Source organism: Calypte anna, chromosome 22 (genome assembly GCF_003957555.1).
Source record: "Calypte anna isolate BGI_N300 chromosome 22, bCalAnn1_v1.p, whole genome shotgun sequence".
NCBI lineage: Eukaryota > Metazoa > Chordata > Aves > Apodiformes > Trochilidae > Calypte > Calypte anna.
This window is the reverse complement of record NC_044267.1, coordinates 105794-120465: the sequence shown is the minus strand read 5'-3', so window position 1 is coordinate 120465 and position 14672 is coordinate 105794. Positions and strand designations below refer to the sequence as shown.

At 60.6% G+C, this 14672-nt stretch overlaps 2 protein-coding genes across 5 annotated transcripts; both read left to right on the top strand.

Moving 5' to 3' along the window:
- Positions 1–428: 428 nt before the first annotated feature.
- Positions 429–9002, top strand: SLC20A1 (solute carrier family 20 member 1). Its single transcript, XM_030463975.1, has 11 exons — positions 429–545; positions 697–1160; positions 1257–1397; positions 1499–1584; positions 2994–3090; positions 4687–4806; positions 6297–6545; positions 6633–7182; positions 7277–7462; positions 7788–7872; positions 8308–9002. Exons 2-11 carry the CDS (start codon positions 788–790, stop codon positions 8458–8460), a joined length of 2040 nt encoding a protein of 679 aa, XP_030319835.1. The 5' UTR covers positions 429–545; positions 697–787; the 3' UTR covers positions 8461–9002.
- A 963-nt stretch (positions 9003–9965) lies between these two features.
- LOC103525695 (cytosolic purine 5'-nucleotidase) lies at positions 9966–14095 on the top strand. Of its 4 annotated transcripts, XM_030464002.1 has the most exons (18): positions 9977–10301; positions 10785–10858; positions 10939–11056; positions 11147–11242; positions 11329–11420; positions 11525–11582; positions 11702–11795; positions 11907–11960; positions 12075–12158; positions 12303–12344; positions 12429–12536; positions 12624–12690; positions 12777–12947; positions 13122–13173; positions 13260–13320; positions 13411–13587; positions 13704–13805; positions 13885–14095. In XM_030464002.1, the coding sequence occupies exons 1-18, from the start codon at positions 10219–10221 to the stop codon at positions 13945–13947; spliced, it is 1596 nt and encodes a 531-aa protein (XP_030319862.1). In that variant the 5' UTR covers positions 9977–10218; the 3' UTR covers positions 13948–14095. The 4 variants fall into 4 exon arrangements, with proteins under 4 accessions (XP_030319861.1, XP_030319860.1, XP_030319862.1 ...); XM_030464000.1 differs by lacking the exon at positions 10785–10858 and having other exon boundaries at positions 9974–10301; XM_030464003.1 differs by lacking the exons at positions 9977–10301; positions 11329–11420 and having other exon boundaries at positions 10784–10858; positions 10920–11056; positions 11450–11582.
- Positions 14096–14672: the final 577 nt, after the last annotated feature.

The following is a 14672-nucleotide window of genomic DNA, read 5'->3' as shown; positions in this document are numbered from 1 at the left end:
TGAGTCAAACTGGGCTGAGCCGGGTCAAGCTGAGCCAGGCCCCGACAAGCCAGACCTGGTCGAGCTGAGCTAGACCGAGCCAGGCCAAGCAAGGCCAAGCTGGGCAAGGCCAAGTGGGGCCGAACTGGACTGAACTGAGCGGGACCGGGCCGGGCCAGGCCAAACGGAACCAGAACGGAACCAGAACGGAACCGGGCCGGAACCGGGCCGGACACGTGGTGCCGGGAAGCGCTGCCCGCGCGGGGGCGCGTACCGGCCGGCTCTCAGCTGGGCGTCGGCCAATGGCAGCGCGGCCCCGCCCCCAGGCGGCGAGCGGACCAATGGAAGCTGTGGGCGGTGCCGCGAGGCAGGCGCGGGGGCGGGGCCTCGGTCACATGAGGCTGCGCCGGTACTTAAAGCGCGGCGGGCGGCAGCGGCGCCGCCAGTCGGGGGCGGCGGGAGCGCTGCGGGACGGGGACCGGTACCGGGCCTGCTCTGCCCCGCTCATCTCATCTCGTCTTATCCCCTCCCATCGGTTCTTGCCAGCGGCGGGCCCGGCCCAGCCGGTGAGCGGGGGCGGGGCGGGCACATGGCGGCAGCGCTGGAGGACGGCGGGGGTGGCGGGGGAGGGGGAGTGAGAGTCTTGCGCGGGAGCGGCCGTTGCGCGGGAAGGGCCGGGATCCGCTTCTCCCGCGCTCAGCCCCATCTCTCCCGCAGGATGAAGAGCGGTGCAGGCCATGGCGTGGCTCCCGGCTCCCTGCCTCCGCGGCCGGCGGGACCCTAGAGCGGCGCAGCTCCCTCGTGCCCTATGACCACCCCCCTATTTAATTTTATACCTAACTTATTAACCACACCCCTCCCAACCATGGAGCCGACCCCCACCGTGCCCCCCGCCCCCATGGCGGCCTTCCTCTGGATGCTGATCCTGGGCTTCATTATCGCCTTCGTCCTGGCCTTCTCTGTCGGTGCCAACGACGTGGCCAACTCCTTTGGCACGGCGGTGGGCTCGGGAGTAGTCACCCTGCGGCAGGCCTGTGTCCTGGCCAGCATCTTTGAGACCGTGGGCTCTGTCCTCCTGGGCGCCAAAGTCAGCGAGACCATCCGGAAGGGGCTGATCGACGTGGAGATGTACAACTCCACCCCGCAGCTGCTGATGGCAGGGTCCATCAGTGCCATGTTTGGTGAGGAACTGGGGGTCCCCAGCGTGGGATGGGGATAATGCACACAACACGGTGTGACCCCGGGTTAGTTTCCTTACCGGGCTTCTCCTCCTCCAGGATCTGCTGTCTGGCAGCTGGTGGCTTCATTCTTGAAGCTCCCCATCTCTGGGACCCACTGCATTGTTGGGGCAACCATCGGCTTTTCACTGGTGGCCAAAGGGCAAGAAGGTGTCAAGTGGTCTGAGCTGCTGAAGATCGGTAAGTCCTGCTGGTGTGACCACCTCTCTGCGTGGCCTCCGTGTGTCCCCTGGGCTTCTCCTTCCCACAGCAAGGTGCTGATCCTGCCTCTTCTCTCCTAGTGTTGTCCTGGTTCATCTCACCCCTCCTTTCAGGCATCATGTCTGCAGTCCTCTTTTTCCTCGTCCGGAGGTTCATCCTCTTAAAGGTAAGGTCTCCCCACCCTGGTTTTTGACACCCTGGGGCTCCCTTGGACTTGCTGCTTGGCTTATGAGCACCACAGCTTCTCCAGACACATCATCCTCATGCTGACACTTGGCTGAGCCCTTCCAGGTCTCTTCTGTGACAAGTGAGACCTGGGAGGTGAAAAAGCTTTGCTTGGCCTCCTCCAGAACATCTGGGCCAGTTGTGCTCTGGCCTCAGTACAAGCTGCTGCACTTTCCAAGTAGCAAATTAGCCCGGAACTGCTGAGATCAGAGCTGCTCTGCAGGGCTTTTCCCAAGTCCTGGAGCAGGGCTGGACACCCTTTGTGTCATGCTGCAGATGAAGGCTGTGATTTGTTACTTGGCCAATGGGGCCACAATTGTCCTGCTTGCTGTGGAACCTGCTCTTTCTTCCTGGCTGGAGCCCCAGGTTGACCAAGGGGTGCTCAGGGAAACACTCTGCAAGCCCCGAATGAGAGGGCACTCAATGGGGGTTGGGATGGAGGTGGCAGATTTAGCTGTAGCCTTCCTGAGGTGATGCTGACCCTGGAGTACAGGATGCTGCCAGCTCAGAGCAGGGCTGCCCAGCGAGCAGAGGACCTTCAGCTTTTTCTTCTGCATATTTTAGGTTAACTTAAATTTTTTTAGGTCTTAGCTCTGTTTCTGCTTCAAGAGATGTTAAGATCTTAATTGCTGCTGGTTCCTACCTGGCAGCCCTCTAAAACAATTCAGCATGGCTGCTGTCAGAGTTGACCTGTGTTAAATGGCCCTTGGCAGCAGGGCTGGCCCCATCCCCTTCCCTCTGACCCTGAGCAGCCTGGTTGCTCTGTCAGCTCAGTGATGCTGGGAGTGTTTCTACCCTTGCTAGACCCCAAATGCTAGGCAGCAGCAGAGGTTGAAGTGCTCCTGCTGCTGGGGTGAGGGTCTCTCCATGCAGGCATGTGGTCAAATGAGGTGCTTTGCAAGTAAGGGACTTTTAAATTTTTAAAATTTCATCCAAGTCAGCTGGAAAGAGGCAAAAGCTTTGTCTGACAAATGATCTGGTCCAAAAGTGCCCCTGGGGAGTGGAAAGAAAACCCATCTCTGCAGCTGGGAGTTGCTGGGGGGTCTGTAGGCCTTCAGGAGCCTGCAGAGATGCTCCAGCCTTGGCATGGTGGGACAGCTGGTTGCTTAGAGGGAGTCTTGTGGGTGCTGGGGTGTTCTGGCCCCTTCCCCAGATCACTGTGTGGGTCTGGTGGTGGCAGCTCTTCCAACACCCCCATGGGTGGTTCTCTAGACGTGGTCACTGTTGGATGGAGCTGCTGGTGGAGTTGCTGTGGGTGGCTGGAGCCCCAAACTCCCCATCTGGGGGGGGGGGGTGGCTGCTGCGAGGCCCTGAGCTCAGCTTCCCACAGCACTGTCCCCTCTCGTGCAGGCAGATCCAGTCCCCAATGGTCTGCGAGCTCTGCCCGTTTTCTATGCCTGCACCGTGGGGATCAACCTCTTCTCCATCATGTACACTGGTGCACCCTGTAAGTACGCCTCAGAATACTTGAACCTTAAATTTAAAATTCTTTACAAAACCTCCATTAAATGCACGATTTTACCCCTTTTCTGCTTTACAGGGCTGAAATCTCCTAGAAGGCGGCCGGCCTGTGCCGGTTACAGAAGGCTGCAGGCTAGCGTGCGCCGAGTTCTGGGCTAGGTAGTTGCCCAACCAAAGAGATCTGCTCAAACTAAACCCCTCCAGACCTTTCTCCTTAGTCTTCCCGGGATAATGTGACTTCCCCTTCCCTTCTCCTGCCTGTGATAAAACTCGGGTACCCGGCTGCCACCCAAGATACTCCTCAGGCTGTTGGGAGCCAGGGTAGGGGCAGAGCTGGACACTCTGCCTGCTCCTTCACCTTGGGCTTTGGAGTAAATTAATTATCCCTGGCAGGAAGAGCTGGCACCTGTACCGAGGAGAGAGTCAGGCTTTCAGTTTGAAAAGCCAAATGGAAATAATTGTTTGGCTGTGGTGTAGGACAGGTTGTGGCAGGACCAGGAAGGGTTTGGCAGGGGACCTCCACCCGCCGGGGTGACTCTGTGTGAGCTGTTTTTGGGTTTCCTGTTGTGGAGGAGTCGCTGGAGGTGGGACAAGGGCAATCAGCTCTGGCTCCGCAGGGTTTTCTCTAAACAGTGGCTGGAAAAATTTTGGAAGGGTTGTCAGCTTCCCCTCAGCTTTCCAGGCTGGGGGAGGAAGCAGGTTGCTGCAGGGGGCAAGGCAGCCACACTGCTGCTCCAAGATGACTTGGTCATTTGGCACCTCTGGGACAGGTTTGTGGTTATCCTGAGCTGCAGGAGGTTGGGTGAGCTCCGTGCCACTCGAGTACAGGGGCTGTAGCCTTCAGTGAGTTGGGCTCTGTGAGCAGCTAGCCAAACATCTGGCTCAAGTGGCCACCATGTTGGTGGGGTGTGTCAGGAGCAGCGAGGTGTTGTCTGCAGGAGTTGGGGGTCATGAAGCACCCGATACCCTGACCAGGGGCTGCAGCACACCAAAGCTCTGCTTGAAGTCAGGCTATGTGTGTGCAGGCTGGTAACCAGGTCACCCAGCACCTCTGCTGCCTCCAGACTTGGGTTCCTGGGGGCTGCTGGAGCAGAACCACCTTCCCCAGCAGCTGAGGAGATGTGGGGCTCACCAGGGGGAGCAGCTCAGGTCTTGTGTGTGTCCCCCGAGCCCGGGGACGCAGTGCTGGCACTGCAGCAGCCCTGCTGGGTATGCGTTTGGGGTTTTTTTTGTTTTTTTTTTTTTCCTTTGACATTGCAGCAAGTGAGGAGAGGAGGGCTGTGAGGACGCTTCTGTCCCTGCCCTGGGCAGGTTTTGGCTGTGGAAGGGAGGGAAGAGTGTCTCCACAAGGGAAAGATGGGCTTTGGATGGGGGAGATGGTGACTGGGGGATGTTCTGCATAGGTTAAGCTCTTGGTTTTGGTGTGGTCGGTGCTGGTTTTCAGGCAGCCTTTCTCCCTGGCAGGTGAATTAGCTCAGGGATGTTGCAGGTGATGGGAGTCCCTGTGCAGGGAAGAGCAAAGTCGGACATGGAGGAGGCTTTTGGCTGGAGGTTTTCAAAGATCCGTTGTTTTATTTCCTAGTGCTGGGCTTTGACAAACTTCCTCTGTGGGGTATCCTCCTCATTTCGGCGGGGAGTGCTGTTGTCTGTGCTCTCGTCGTCTGGTTCTTTGTATGTCCAAGAATGAAGAAGAAAATCGAACGTAAGTAACACCTCTCTCTCTGCAATCCTTCAGGGAAGGGCATTCTGGGACTAACCAACTTCTTTTCCCTGTGGGAGATCTCATTAGCTGCAGGGCTGTTATTAGCAGGGATCCTCAGCTCCAGTTATCACTTAAGCTGCTCTGCAAACCCCGAGGCATCTGGAGCCAGGCCCTGCTTGCTCCTCACCCCCCCAGGCTCAGGCAGGTCCTCCCGGGGATCCCAACCCCCCTGGGAGGCTGAGGGGGCTGCTTCCCCATGGCCCCTGGGAGCTGCCCATATCCAACAGCCCCCTTCTCCTCTCCCCCAGGGAGCAGGAGCCAACCTGTCCCTTAGCCCCAGGGTAACCTTTAATCCTCCACATACCTGCGGATCAATCCCTGGCCTGGCAGAGACAGATCACAAGTTTCAGGCTGGGTGAGCTGATGAAATCTTTGTCCCTGTAGCCAAAAGAAATAAATAAAAAACAAAACCAAAACAGCTCTCTATTGAAAGGCATCCAAAAGAGCAGCTCTGCCTCCTGGAGAGGACAGGCAGTGTTCCTAGAGCTGTGTGTGGCCTCGCATATAAATCTCATTTGCAGTCCTGGGGCACTTAAGTAGCTGGAGATGAGGGGATAACCAGTGTCCTTGCTGGACTGGTGGAATTGGGGTGTGACTAACAGCTTTATGGCTGCCCTTGACATTCTTCCAGTTGTTGCATCTTGGGCTTAACTCCTGCCTGCAAGGCCAGCTGCTTGCCTGCTGCAGCCCCAGAGCATCACTGAGGGGGTGGGGGGCTGAGCTCTGCCTGTGCCGGATGCCAGGGTGGGGGGCTGGAGGCCCTTGCAGTAAGCAGACTGCCTGGGACATATTTGTGACAAGGAGATGTTTTTTTTTGTTGATGTCTGAAGGAGCTGACCTCATGTTTTCACCTGGAGAAAAACATGCCTTTCCTGGTAGAGGGGGAGGAACAGTCTCTGCTTCCCGGGCTGGGTGCCGCTGGTGTGGCTGCTCTGGTGGGACAGGAAACCAGCTGCCCAGGGTGGGGGGAAGGGCCCCCCCAGGGTTTGTCACCCACTGGTGGGAGCTGGAGGGGAGCCCAGGCAGGCAAACCCTGCCAGAGGCTGGAGCTGGTGGGTGCAGAGGAGCCAGGCTCTTCCCAAAGCACCTCGGGAGCAGGGCCAGAGCATCCCGCAGCCACCGGGATGGGACAAACATGGCTCCAGGAGGAACCTCTGGCCTGGGAAGAATGGGCTTAAAAGCCCCATAATGGTGCTCACCACACCCCGTGTGGGTGGTGGGGGCCTAAAAATAGGAGATGAGCTGACAGGGGACAGTTTGGTTGCTGTGCCCAGGACAAGGTGCCACTGCCCAGCAGTTTCCAAAGTTCAGGATGAGGGCAAAGCTGTAAATGTTTATTTGGCTCAAAACCGAGGGGTAAGGGGTGTGGTCTTGTTCCGGGTGTTGGATGTGTGGTGGCGGGAAGGGTTTGATGGCAGCTCTGTCCACAGGGGAGATCAAATCCAGTCCTTCAGAGAGCCCCTTGATGGAGAAGAACATCAGCCCCAAGGAGGACCAGGAGGAGCCCAAAGTGCCCCTGGGTGATGCCAAGGGCCCCGTTGCTGATGAGGGCTCAGCTGCACCCCCCCGGGCAGTGCTGGAGGAGCGAACGGTCTCCTTCAAGCTGGGGGACCCAGAGGAGGCCCCAGAGCAGGAGAGGCTCCCGAGCCTTGACCTCAAGGAGACCAACATCGACAGCGGTGAGTGGCGGGGGCCACGCAGGGGAGGTTCCCCTGACACCCCAGCTCCCCCCCGATGCTAAACTCTCCCCTGCTCTCCCTTGGCAGGAGCCGTGCCCTTGCCCAATGGCAACCTGGTCCAGTTCAGCCAGGCTGTGGGCCACCAGCTGAGCTCGGGCGGGCAGTACCAGTACCACACTGTGCACAAGGACTCGGGCCTCTACAAGGAGCTGCTGCACAAACTGCACCTGGCCAAGATGGGGGACTGCATGGGGGACTCGGGGGACAAACCCCTGCGCCGCAACAACAGCTACACCTCCTACACCATGGCCATCTGCGGCATGCCCCTGGACTCCCTGCGAGCCAGGGAAGGGGAGGAAGGGGAGAAACTGCCCTGGCCAGCAGCAGAGGCCAAGAAGAGAGTCCGCATGGACAGTTACACCAGCTACTGCAACGCGGTGGCTGATGCCCACTCAGCTGCTGAGGTTGACCTGAACACAGCCCAGGTGGAGATGGGAGTTGGCAACCGCAAGGGCAGCAGTGGCTCCCTGGAAGAGTGGCAGGACCAGGACAAGCCCGAGGTGTCCCTCCTCTTCCAGTTTCTGCAGATCCTCACTGCTTGCTTCGGCTCCTTTGCTCATGGAGGCAATGATGTCAGGTCAGTTGGGTCTGCGGGAGCTGTGGGCTTGCTGGCCAGGGCCCACCTTGCCCAGAGCCTCTGGCCCCCTAGCCCAGCTCTCCTTTCTCCCCAGCAATGCCATAGGGCCCCTGGTTGCGCTCTACCTGGTCTATCAAACGCGTGATGTGTCCACCAAAGCGGCAACTCCCATCTGGCTGCTGCTCTATGGAGGGGCTGGGATTTGCATTGGCTTATGGGTCTGGGGACGCAGAGTCATCCAGACAATGGGGAAGGACCTCACCCCCATCACACCCTCAAGGTAAGGGCTGCTGAGGGGTGGGAGAGGGTTTTTGGCAGTCCTGGAGCCCCACCCTCCATACTCTTTTGCGGGGTTTCGTTGCTCAAGTGGTGGAGCTTGGGGCACACGTGGCCAAAGAACAGCTCCCTTCATTCTGTGGGGGCTGTGTCTGGAGGTCTGGCAAGCTAAGGGAGGATCCTCCCTGTCTCTGTGCAGGGTCTGGCTCACCTCCTGCCCCCCCGTGGAGGATCTGTCTGGGGGGAGCAGCCCCAGCTCAGGCTTGGGCCAAGCTAAACGGGGCCGGTGGGGTCCTGTGCTGGGGTCACACACACTTCTGTCTCTGCAGTGGCTTCAGCATCGAGCTGGCATCTGCCCTGACGGTGGTGATCGCCTCCAATGTTGGCCTCCCCATCAGCACGACCCACTGCAAGGTAGGTGGGAGGACAGGATGGGAGAGGGTGCTGGCTCAGCTGTCCCCAGATCCTGGTGGCACTGAGGCTGAGCTGTGTGGGAGGTCCCCAAGTGAGCTGCTGGCTGCCCTTTGGATCCCAGCTCTGCCGTTTGCATCTCAATGCCGGGTGGCAGCTGAGTTCTCAGGGCTGGGGACACTCAAGGAGGCAACTGGAGAACAAAACCCCTTTGACGGGTTCCTGGGCCCTGCCAAGGAGCCGTAGGAACCCAAGCACCAGCTCCTGTCCCCATCACTCTTCTAGAAGGGCAGCCTCTTCCCCTTCCTCTCCCTGGCTCTCTGAGGGCTGGAGCCAGACCCTTGGCACCATCTTCAGCTGTCCCTGAGTGCCCTGGGGAGGGGTGTGGGTGCCTGTGTTTCCTGCTGCCGTGCTGAGCTGTGCCCCCTGCCCGGGCAGGTGGGCTCCGTGGTGTCGGTGGGATGGCTGCGCTCCAGGAAGGCAGTGGACTGGCGCCTCTTCCGCAACATCTTCATGGCCTGGTTTGTCACTGTCCCCATCTCCGGCCTCATCAGTGCAGCCATCATGGCTGTCCTCAAGTTGCTGACCTGAAGGTGTGAGCCACCCTCTGCTGCTCCCCTGCTGCCCCCTCCCCTCCAGGGGGTGGGGGGCTTGTCCTACCATAGCCAGCGGCTGCCCTTGGCTCTGCCTAGTATTGTCACTGAAATACCTTTTGAAATACCTTTTTTTTTTTTTTTTTTTTTTTTAAATGTCAATGTCTTGGCAGTAGGTCTCTAGCGGAGGGGGGTGGGGGTGGGCAGTGCTGGGCACCCACCCTTGATGTGACTCCCCTTGCTGCGCTCTAGCTTTAGATTAGCAGTTTTGGGAGGCCACTTTTCTTAATTTTAATGACTCAAGATCCTCTGGCAGTGATTCTTCCTTGAGTACGGAGTGGGGGCTGGGTCCTTGCCCGCCTCCTTCCCCGGGGGAGGCTGGGGGGCATCCTCCCATCGCAGGCTCTGCTACCTTCAGCTTTGCGCCCATTGCTGTACTGGTGCAGACATCAGCTGCTGCCCAACCATCCTGCTCTGGGGGGCAGCCCCTGGCACCCCCTCACTGCTGCTACCTCGGACTCAATAAAGATTTCCTTCGTATGCCAGTGCTGCCTGTGGTCTGGGGGAGCCCTGCCCTGTGGCCTCTGCCCGGCTCCTCCTTGGACTCGTGCCCTGGGAGGGAGCCGGGGCTGGGGCAGCTGATAAGAGCCACACGTGTCCCCTCGTGTCACGGGACTGCCTGCATCCCAGCCCTGCCTGGGGATTATCAGGGCCCTACACGTGTGGGGCAGCTCCTGGCCCTTACCAGCCCTGGAGCAGGAGCTGTTCTTGCCGAGCCCCTTCCATGTCCCCATCCCCAGGACCCCCTCTCCCAGGCTCTCTGGCCAGGGGCAAGGGCAGAGGCTGGGCCCACGTTAGTGGGTCGGGACCGGGTGTTGCAAGAGCTGCGGGAGGGCAGGGGGTGGCAGCGAGCCGAGGTGGGTGGGATGTGCTGGAGAGATAGGGATGTGGATAGCCAGGGGCTTGGGGCCATGCCCGGTGGGGTTCGGTGATTCACCCGGTGGTGTTTGGGTACGTGGGGTTGGGGAGGTTCCGGACGAAGGTGGTGACGAGTGAGTCTTCCGGGGACTCGTATGGGGACGTTTCCCCGGGGACCAGGCGGGACGTGGGTGACCCATCCTGTCCCGGTCCTGCAGGTGTTGGGGGTGCCGGGGGCGGCCCCTGGATCCCTCTCCCCGGTGCAGCGCAACTCCCGCCCCTCTCCTGGCGCCCATCGGGGCCTTGACCCCGGTTAATGATTCCCCAGCGGTCGGTGCCAGCGGCCCCGAAGTCAAACAGCAGCCCCGGGGGTCGGGCCGGGAGCCCGCGGCCGCTCCTGTCGCTGGCGGGGCCGTGGGAGGGACTTTCACGGGGGGCACGGCGGGGGGGGCTGTGGAGGCATGGACGGGGAGGGGGGCACGAGGGGGGGAGAACAGGCGAGGGGTCCCCTTTGAGGGGTCCCCTTTGAGGGGTACGCGGGGGCGGCACCGTCCCACTGGGGGGTGGACGGGGCGGGTGGTCAGTGCCCCACGTGGATGTGTGCCAGGTGGGGGTTTCTGCCCCAATTTGGGGATGCACTGGGGGCGGGGACAGAACACCCTGCTCCATGTGAGGGCGCATTGCCCTGTTTTGGGGGTTGCATGGGGCGTCCCCGCCCCGCTTCGGGGTTCCCCACCCCGGGTCCTTTGCGGCTGTTGCTCCCGGGGGGCCGGGCCGGGGCGGTCCTGCGGAGCCCCGTTAAAGCAGCGGCGGCCGGAGGCGGCCCGAGGAGGCGGCGATGGGCAGCGAGGGGCAGCGGGGCCCGGCGGCGGCCCCGGGGCAGGGCGACCCTCGGGCGCTGCGGAGGGACTGTCAGCATCGGTAGGGCCGGGGGCGTAGACAAGATGACGAGGGGGCTACGGGGCTGATCGAGGGCAGGAAGACCTGGAGCTGCGAGGGAAGATGGGGGGGGGGGCGGAGCAGGACCCGAGGGAAGGACACTGGGGGTGCAGGAATGGGGCAGGATGCAGCAGTAGGGAAAGGTCTTGGTGAAATCCCCCCCATATAGACATTCCGGGGGGACAGGCTGAAATAGGGGCCTCCCCCCGCCTCCGGCTCCATTTCCAGCTCAAAAGCCCGTTTTTCTGCTCCAATAATTCACTTTGGGGCCCCTGGGCCAGGACAAGGCACACAGCCCCTCTCCTTTTGGTGAAGGATGGGGGGGGGGGGGGACGTAGAGGAAGGGGGGGGGGGGGCTGCGGGTGGAGAACAGGTTTTTCCCTCCCCATGTCATCCCTAGACCTGAATACCCTATAACCCCCCACTTTCCATCCACCTTTCCTTCCCCCCCACCTCCGATCCCAGAATTTTTGTCAACCGGAGCCTGGCACTGGAGAAGATAAAATGCTTCGGCTTTGACATGGACTACACCTTGGCCAGTGCGTTTCTGGGAGGGGAGAGGGGCTGGGGCAGAGTGGAGGGTGGCAGGAGACCCCTCAGCCCCTTCTCCACCCTGAAGTGTACAAGTCCCCTGACTATGAGGAGCTGGCCTTTGCCCTGCTGCTAGAGCACCTCGTCTCAATTGGGTACCCCCAGGAGATCCTCTCCTACAAGTACGACCCCACCTTCCCCACCCGGTGAGTTTTGGAGATGGGGGAGAACTGGAGTGTGGGTGGTGGTGGGACACTCTCATCCCCCTCATCCTGCTGATGGTGTGTGGGGCACAGGGGACTGGTGTTTGATGCCCTGTACGGGAACTTGCTGAAGGTAGACTCCCACGGGAACCTGCTGGTCTGTGCCCACGGCTTCCGCTTTCTCAAGGGGTGAGTCTGGGACTCCCCTCCCTGGGGAAGCGCATGGGGTGTGTGGGTCCCGCAGCGTGGGGTGCAGGTTCCTACTCCCTCCCCAGGCCCGAAATCCTCCACTATTACCCCAACAAGTTCATCCAGAGAGATGACATGAAGCGTTTTCACATCCTCAACACCCTCTTCAACCTCACGGGTGAGTGAGGTCATACCCTGTTCCTGCAGCCCTCCCCAGCCCCTCCTGACCCCCACGGGGGGGTGGTGCCCCCACCTGCCTCCTCATGGCCCCCTCCCTGGCAGAGGCCCACCTCTATGCCTGTCTTGTGGACTTCTTCACCAACTGCTCCAGATACCTGAAGTAAGAAGGAAATGGTGGGTGGGGGGCTTGGGCCTGATGGATTGGGAAGGGCAGAATGGGGGGGGGGGTCTTCACCCTCTTCACCATCCCCACCCCCCTCCTTTTCTGGACCATTGCAGCTGTGACACTGGCTACAAGCACGGGAACCTCTTCATGTCCTTCCTCAGCATGTTCCAGGATGTGCGTGAGGCAATGGACCATGTCCACCTCTCGGTGGGTGCAGGAGGTGGGGGGCTGGGGGACAGGCATTGCTGGGGGGGCACATTGAAGGTACCTCCCCTGCTCCAGGAGTGCTTTGGCCAGCCCCGTCTGTCCCCTCTGCAGGGCTGCCTGAAGGAGAAGACACTGGAGAACATAGAGAAATATGTGGTGAAGGATGTGAGTGGCTGTGCATCCCCTCCATGGGACTCCCCCCTCCCCAGCTCGGTCCCCTTGGCTGCATCCCCGTGTTTCCCCCCCGGATGCTCCCTGAGCTGACTTGTCGCTTGCCAGCCCTGTGTGCCGCTGCTGCTGAGCCGCATGAAGGAGGTGGGGAAGGTTTTCTTGGCCACCAACAGTGACTACAACTACACTGACGTGAGTAGGGGGTGTCTGTGTCGTGTGTGGTCCTCCCCCTTCTGCTTGGGTCCAGCCTGTCTGGGGTTGGGGAGGGAAAGCAAAGCACAGGCAGGGCTCTGCCCTTCCCAGGGACTGTGGTGTAGACATAGGCTGTCCTTGCAGGCCATCATGTCCTACCTGTTTGACTTCAGTGAGGGAAAAAAGGTGAGTCTGTCTGGTGTGGGATGGGTGAAAAGTGGGGGGGATGCTATCAGCAGCCCCTTGCTGACCCCCCCTGTCCTCCGGCAGGCCGGGACCCAGCAGCGCCCTTGGCGCTCCTACTTTGACCTCATCGTGGTGGACACCCGTAAGCCACTCTTCTTCGCTGAGGGCACCGTCCTGCGCCAAGTCGACACGGTGGGGACCCCTACAGGGGGCACAGTGAGGTGGCTTCACCCTTGGGTGGACACAGATGCCAGCACACCCCCTCCTCTCGTCCCACAGGACACGGGGAAGCTGCGCGTCGGGACGTACACCGGGCCGCTCCAGCACTGCGCCATCTACTCTGGTGGTGAGCGTCCGGCTGGGCTGGGTGGAAACATCAAGGATGTGCCTGCACTGTCACCATCACTGTCCCCTTACCTCTACCTGCCACAGGCTCCTCAGACCTGGTGTGTGACCTGCTGGGTGTGAAGGGCAAGGACATCCTCTACATGGGGGACCACATCTTCGGGGACATCCTCAAGTCCAAGAAGCGGCAGGGCTGGCGCACCTTCCTGGTGGTGCCTGAGCTGGCCCGCGAGCTGCAGGTCTGGACGGAGAAGAGCGGTGAGCAGCACCCAGGGACATGGCTTCTGCTCAGCAGGGACATGGCTGGACCCAGGCAGGGGGGTAGTCTGGAGGCTCCTACCCCCCACCAGGGCAGAACTGGCCCCAGTGGGACGTGCCCCACACAGTGCCATCTGGCAGTGGGGGATGATGCCGGCCCTGTTGTCCTTGCAGAGCTGTTCGAGGAGCTGCGGAGCCTGGACCTCTTCCTGGCAGAGCTGTACCAGTGAGTGGGCATAGGATGGGTGAGGAGCATTGGGGGGGAGCACAGACACCCCTGGGGACCCTCCAGATGGGTCTGTCCCTCTCCAGGCACTTGGACAGTGGCAGCAGTGAACGCCCAGACATCAGCTCCATCAAGCGTCGCATCCAGGTGACACCCAGGACCCCTGTAACCATCCTGCCCATGAGGGGACACTCTGGGGGGGCATTGAGTGCCCTAATCACCTCGCTGCACCCACAGAAAGTCACACACGAGATGGACATGTGCTATGGGAAGATGGGCAGCCTCTTCCGTTGCGGCTCTCGCCAAACGCTTTTCGCCAGCCAGCTGATGCGCTATGCGGACCTCTACGCCGCCTCCTTCATCAACTTCCTCTACTACCCCTTCAGCTACCTCTTCCGGGCACCCCCTGTCCTGGTATGCAGCTCCCAGCTCCCTCTGCTCACCTGCCTCAGTATCCCAGAGTGGCACTGATGATGTTGGGTGGGCACCCAGCACCGTGGCCCCTCTCTGCAAGCCCTCTCCCACCACAGATGGCCCATGAGTCAACGGTGGAGCATGGCCTGCGGGACTCAGCAGAGGCTGGCACAGCCCTGGCACCCTGGCTGGCACAGCAGAGCCACCCCGGCCAGCAGGTGGGTGGTATGGGATAGGGGTATCCCCTGGATGCTAGTGGAGTGCTGTGCCTGCTGAGCCCCCCAACCTCTGTCACAGGTTGCTGGAGGCATCCAGGATGCCAGTGGGGGTGAGGAGGAGGAGGAGGATGGAGAAGCCTGAGCCTACCCCAGTATCTGTGGCTGCTGAGCTGGCAAGTGCCAGCCCCCAGGAAGGCATTTGGTGGCCCCAAATCACTCAAGGATCCAAGCCACCTATGGGCAGTCATCACTTCCAGGTGCTGCTCGTGTCTGGTGTCACATCTGTCCCCTTGCAGAAGGGCCCTTCTCTTGACTGTGGCAGGAGGTGGGTGAAGGGCCCCCCCCGAACCCCCTACAGCTTCCCAGGCATCAGCAGCTTCTCCATGCAGAGAGAGTGGGTATGGTTGGAACCCCCCCAGGGTGGTCCCAGCAGCTCCCGTCCCTCCTGCTGTGGGGCTGGGGCCCAGCTCTGCGGGGGGGGGAGGGGTGATTTCCCTGGGACTCTCTTCTGTTTTCTACCCTTTTCTATTTATAAGAGACACTCAAACTCCTGGCACCACAGAGATGTCAAATTGGCCATTGCAAAGGAAAACTGCTTTGTTCCCCAGCCTGGGAAGTGGCTGGGGGGCAAAAAGCAATTCCCAAGTCCTCAACCCAGCAGCTGGGACAAGTGCAAGTTCCTGGGCAGAGGGTGGTCCCTGTAAGACCTCCCCACTGCAGCACTGTCCTGCACCCAGGGGGTCTGCACTTGCCCCCTTCCCCAGACCTCAGCCAGACTTACAGCTCCTGCTCCCAGACTTCTTCCAGCATGGATATTTCTCAATAAAGACGCTGAGCCAAGGCTGGTGGTGGCTATGTCAGGAAGAG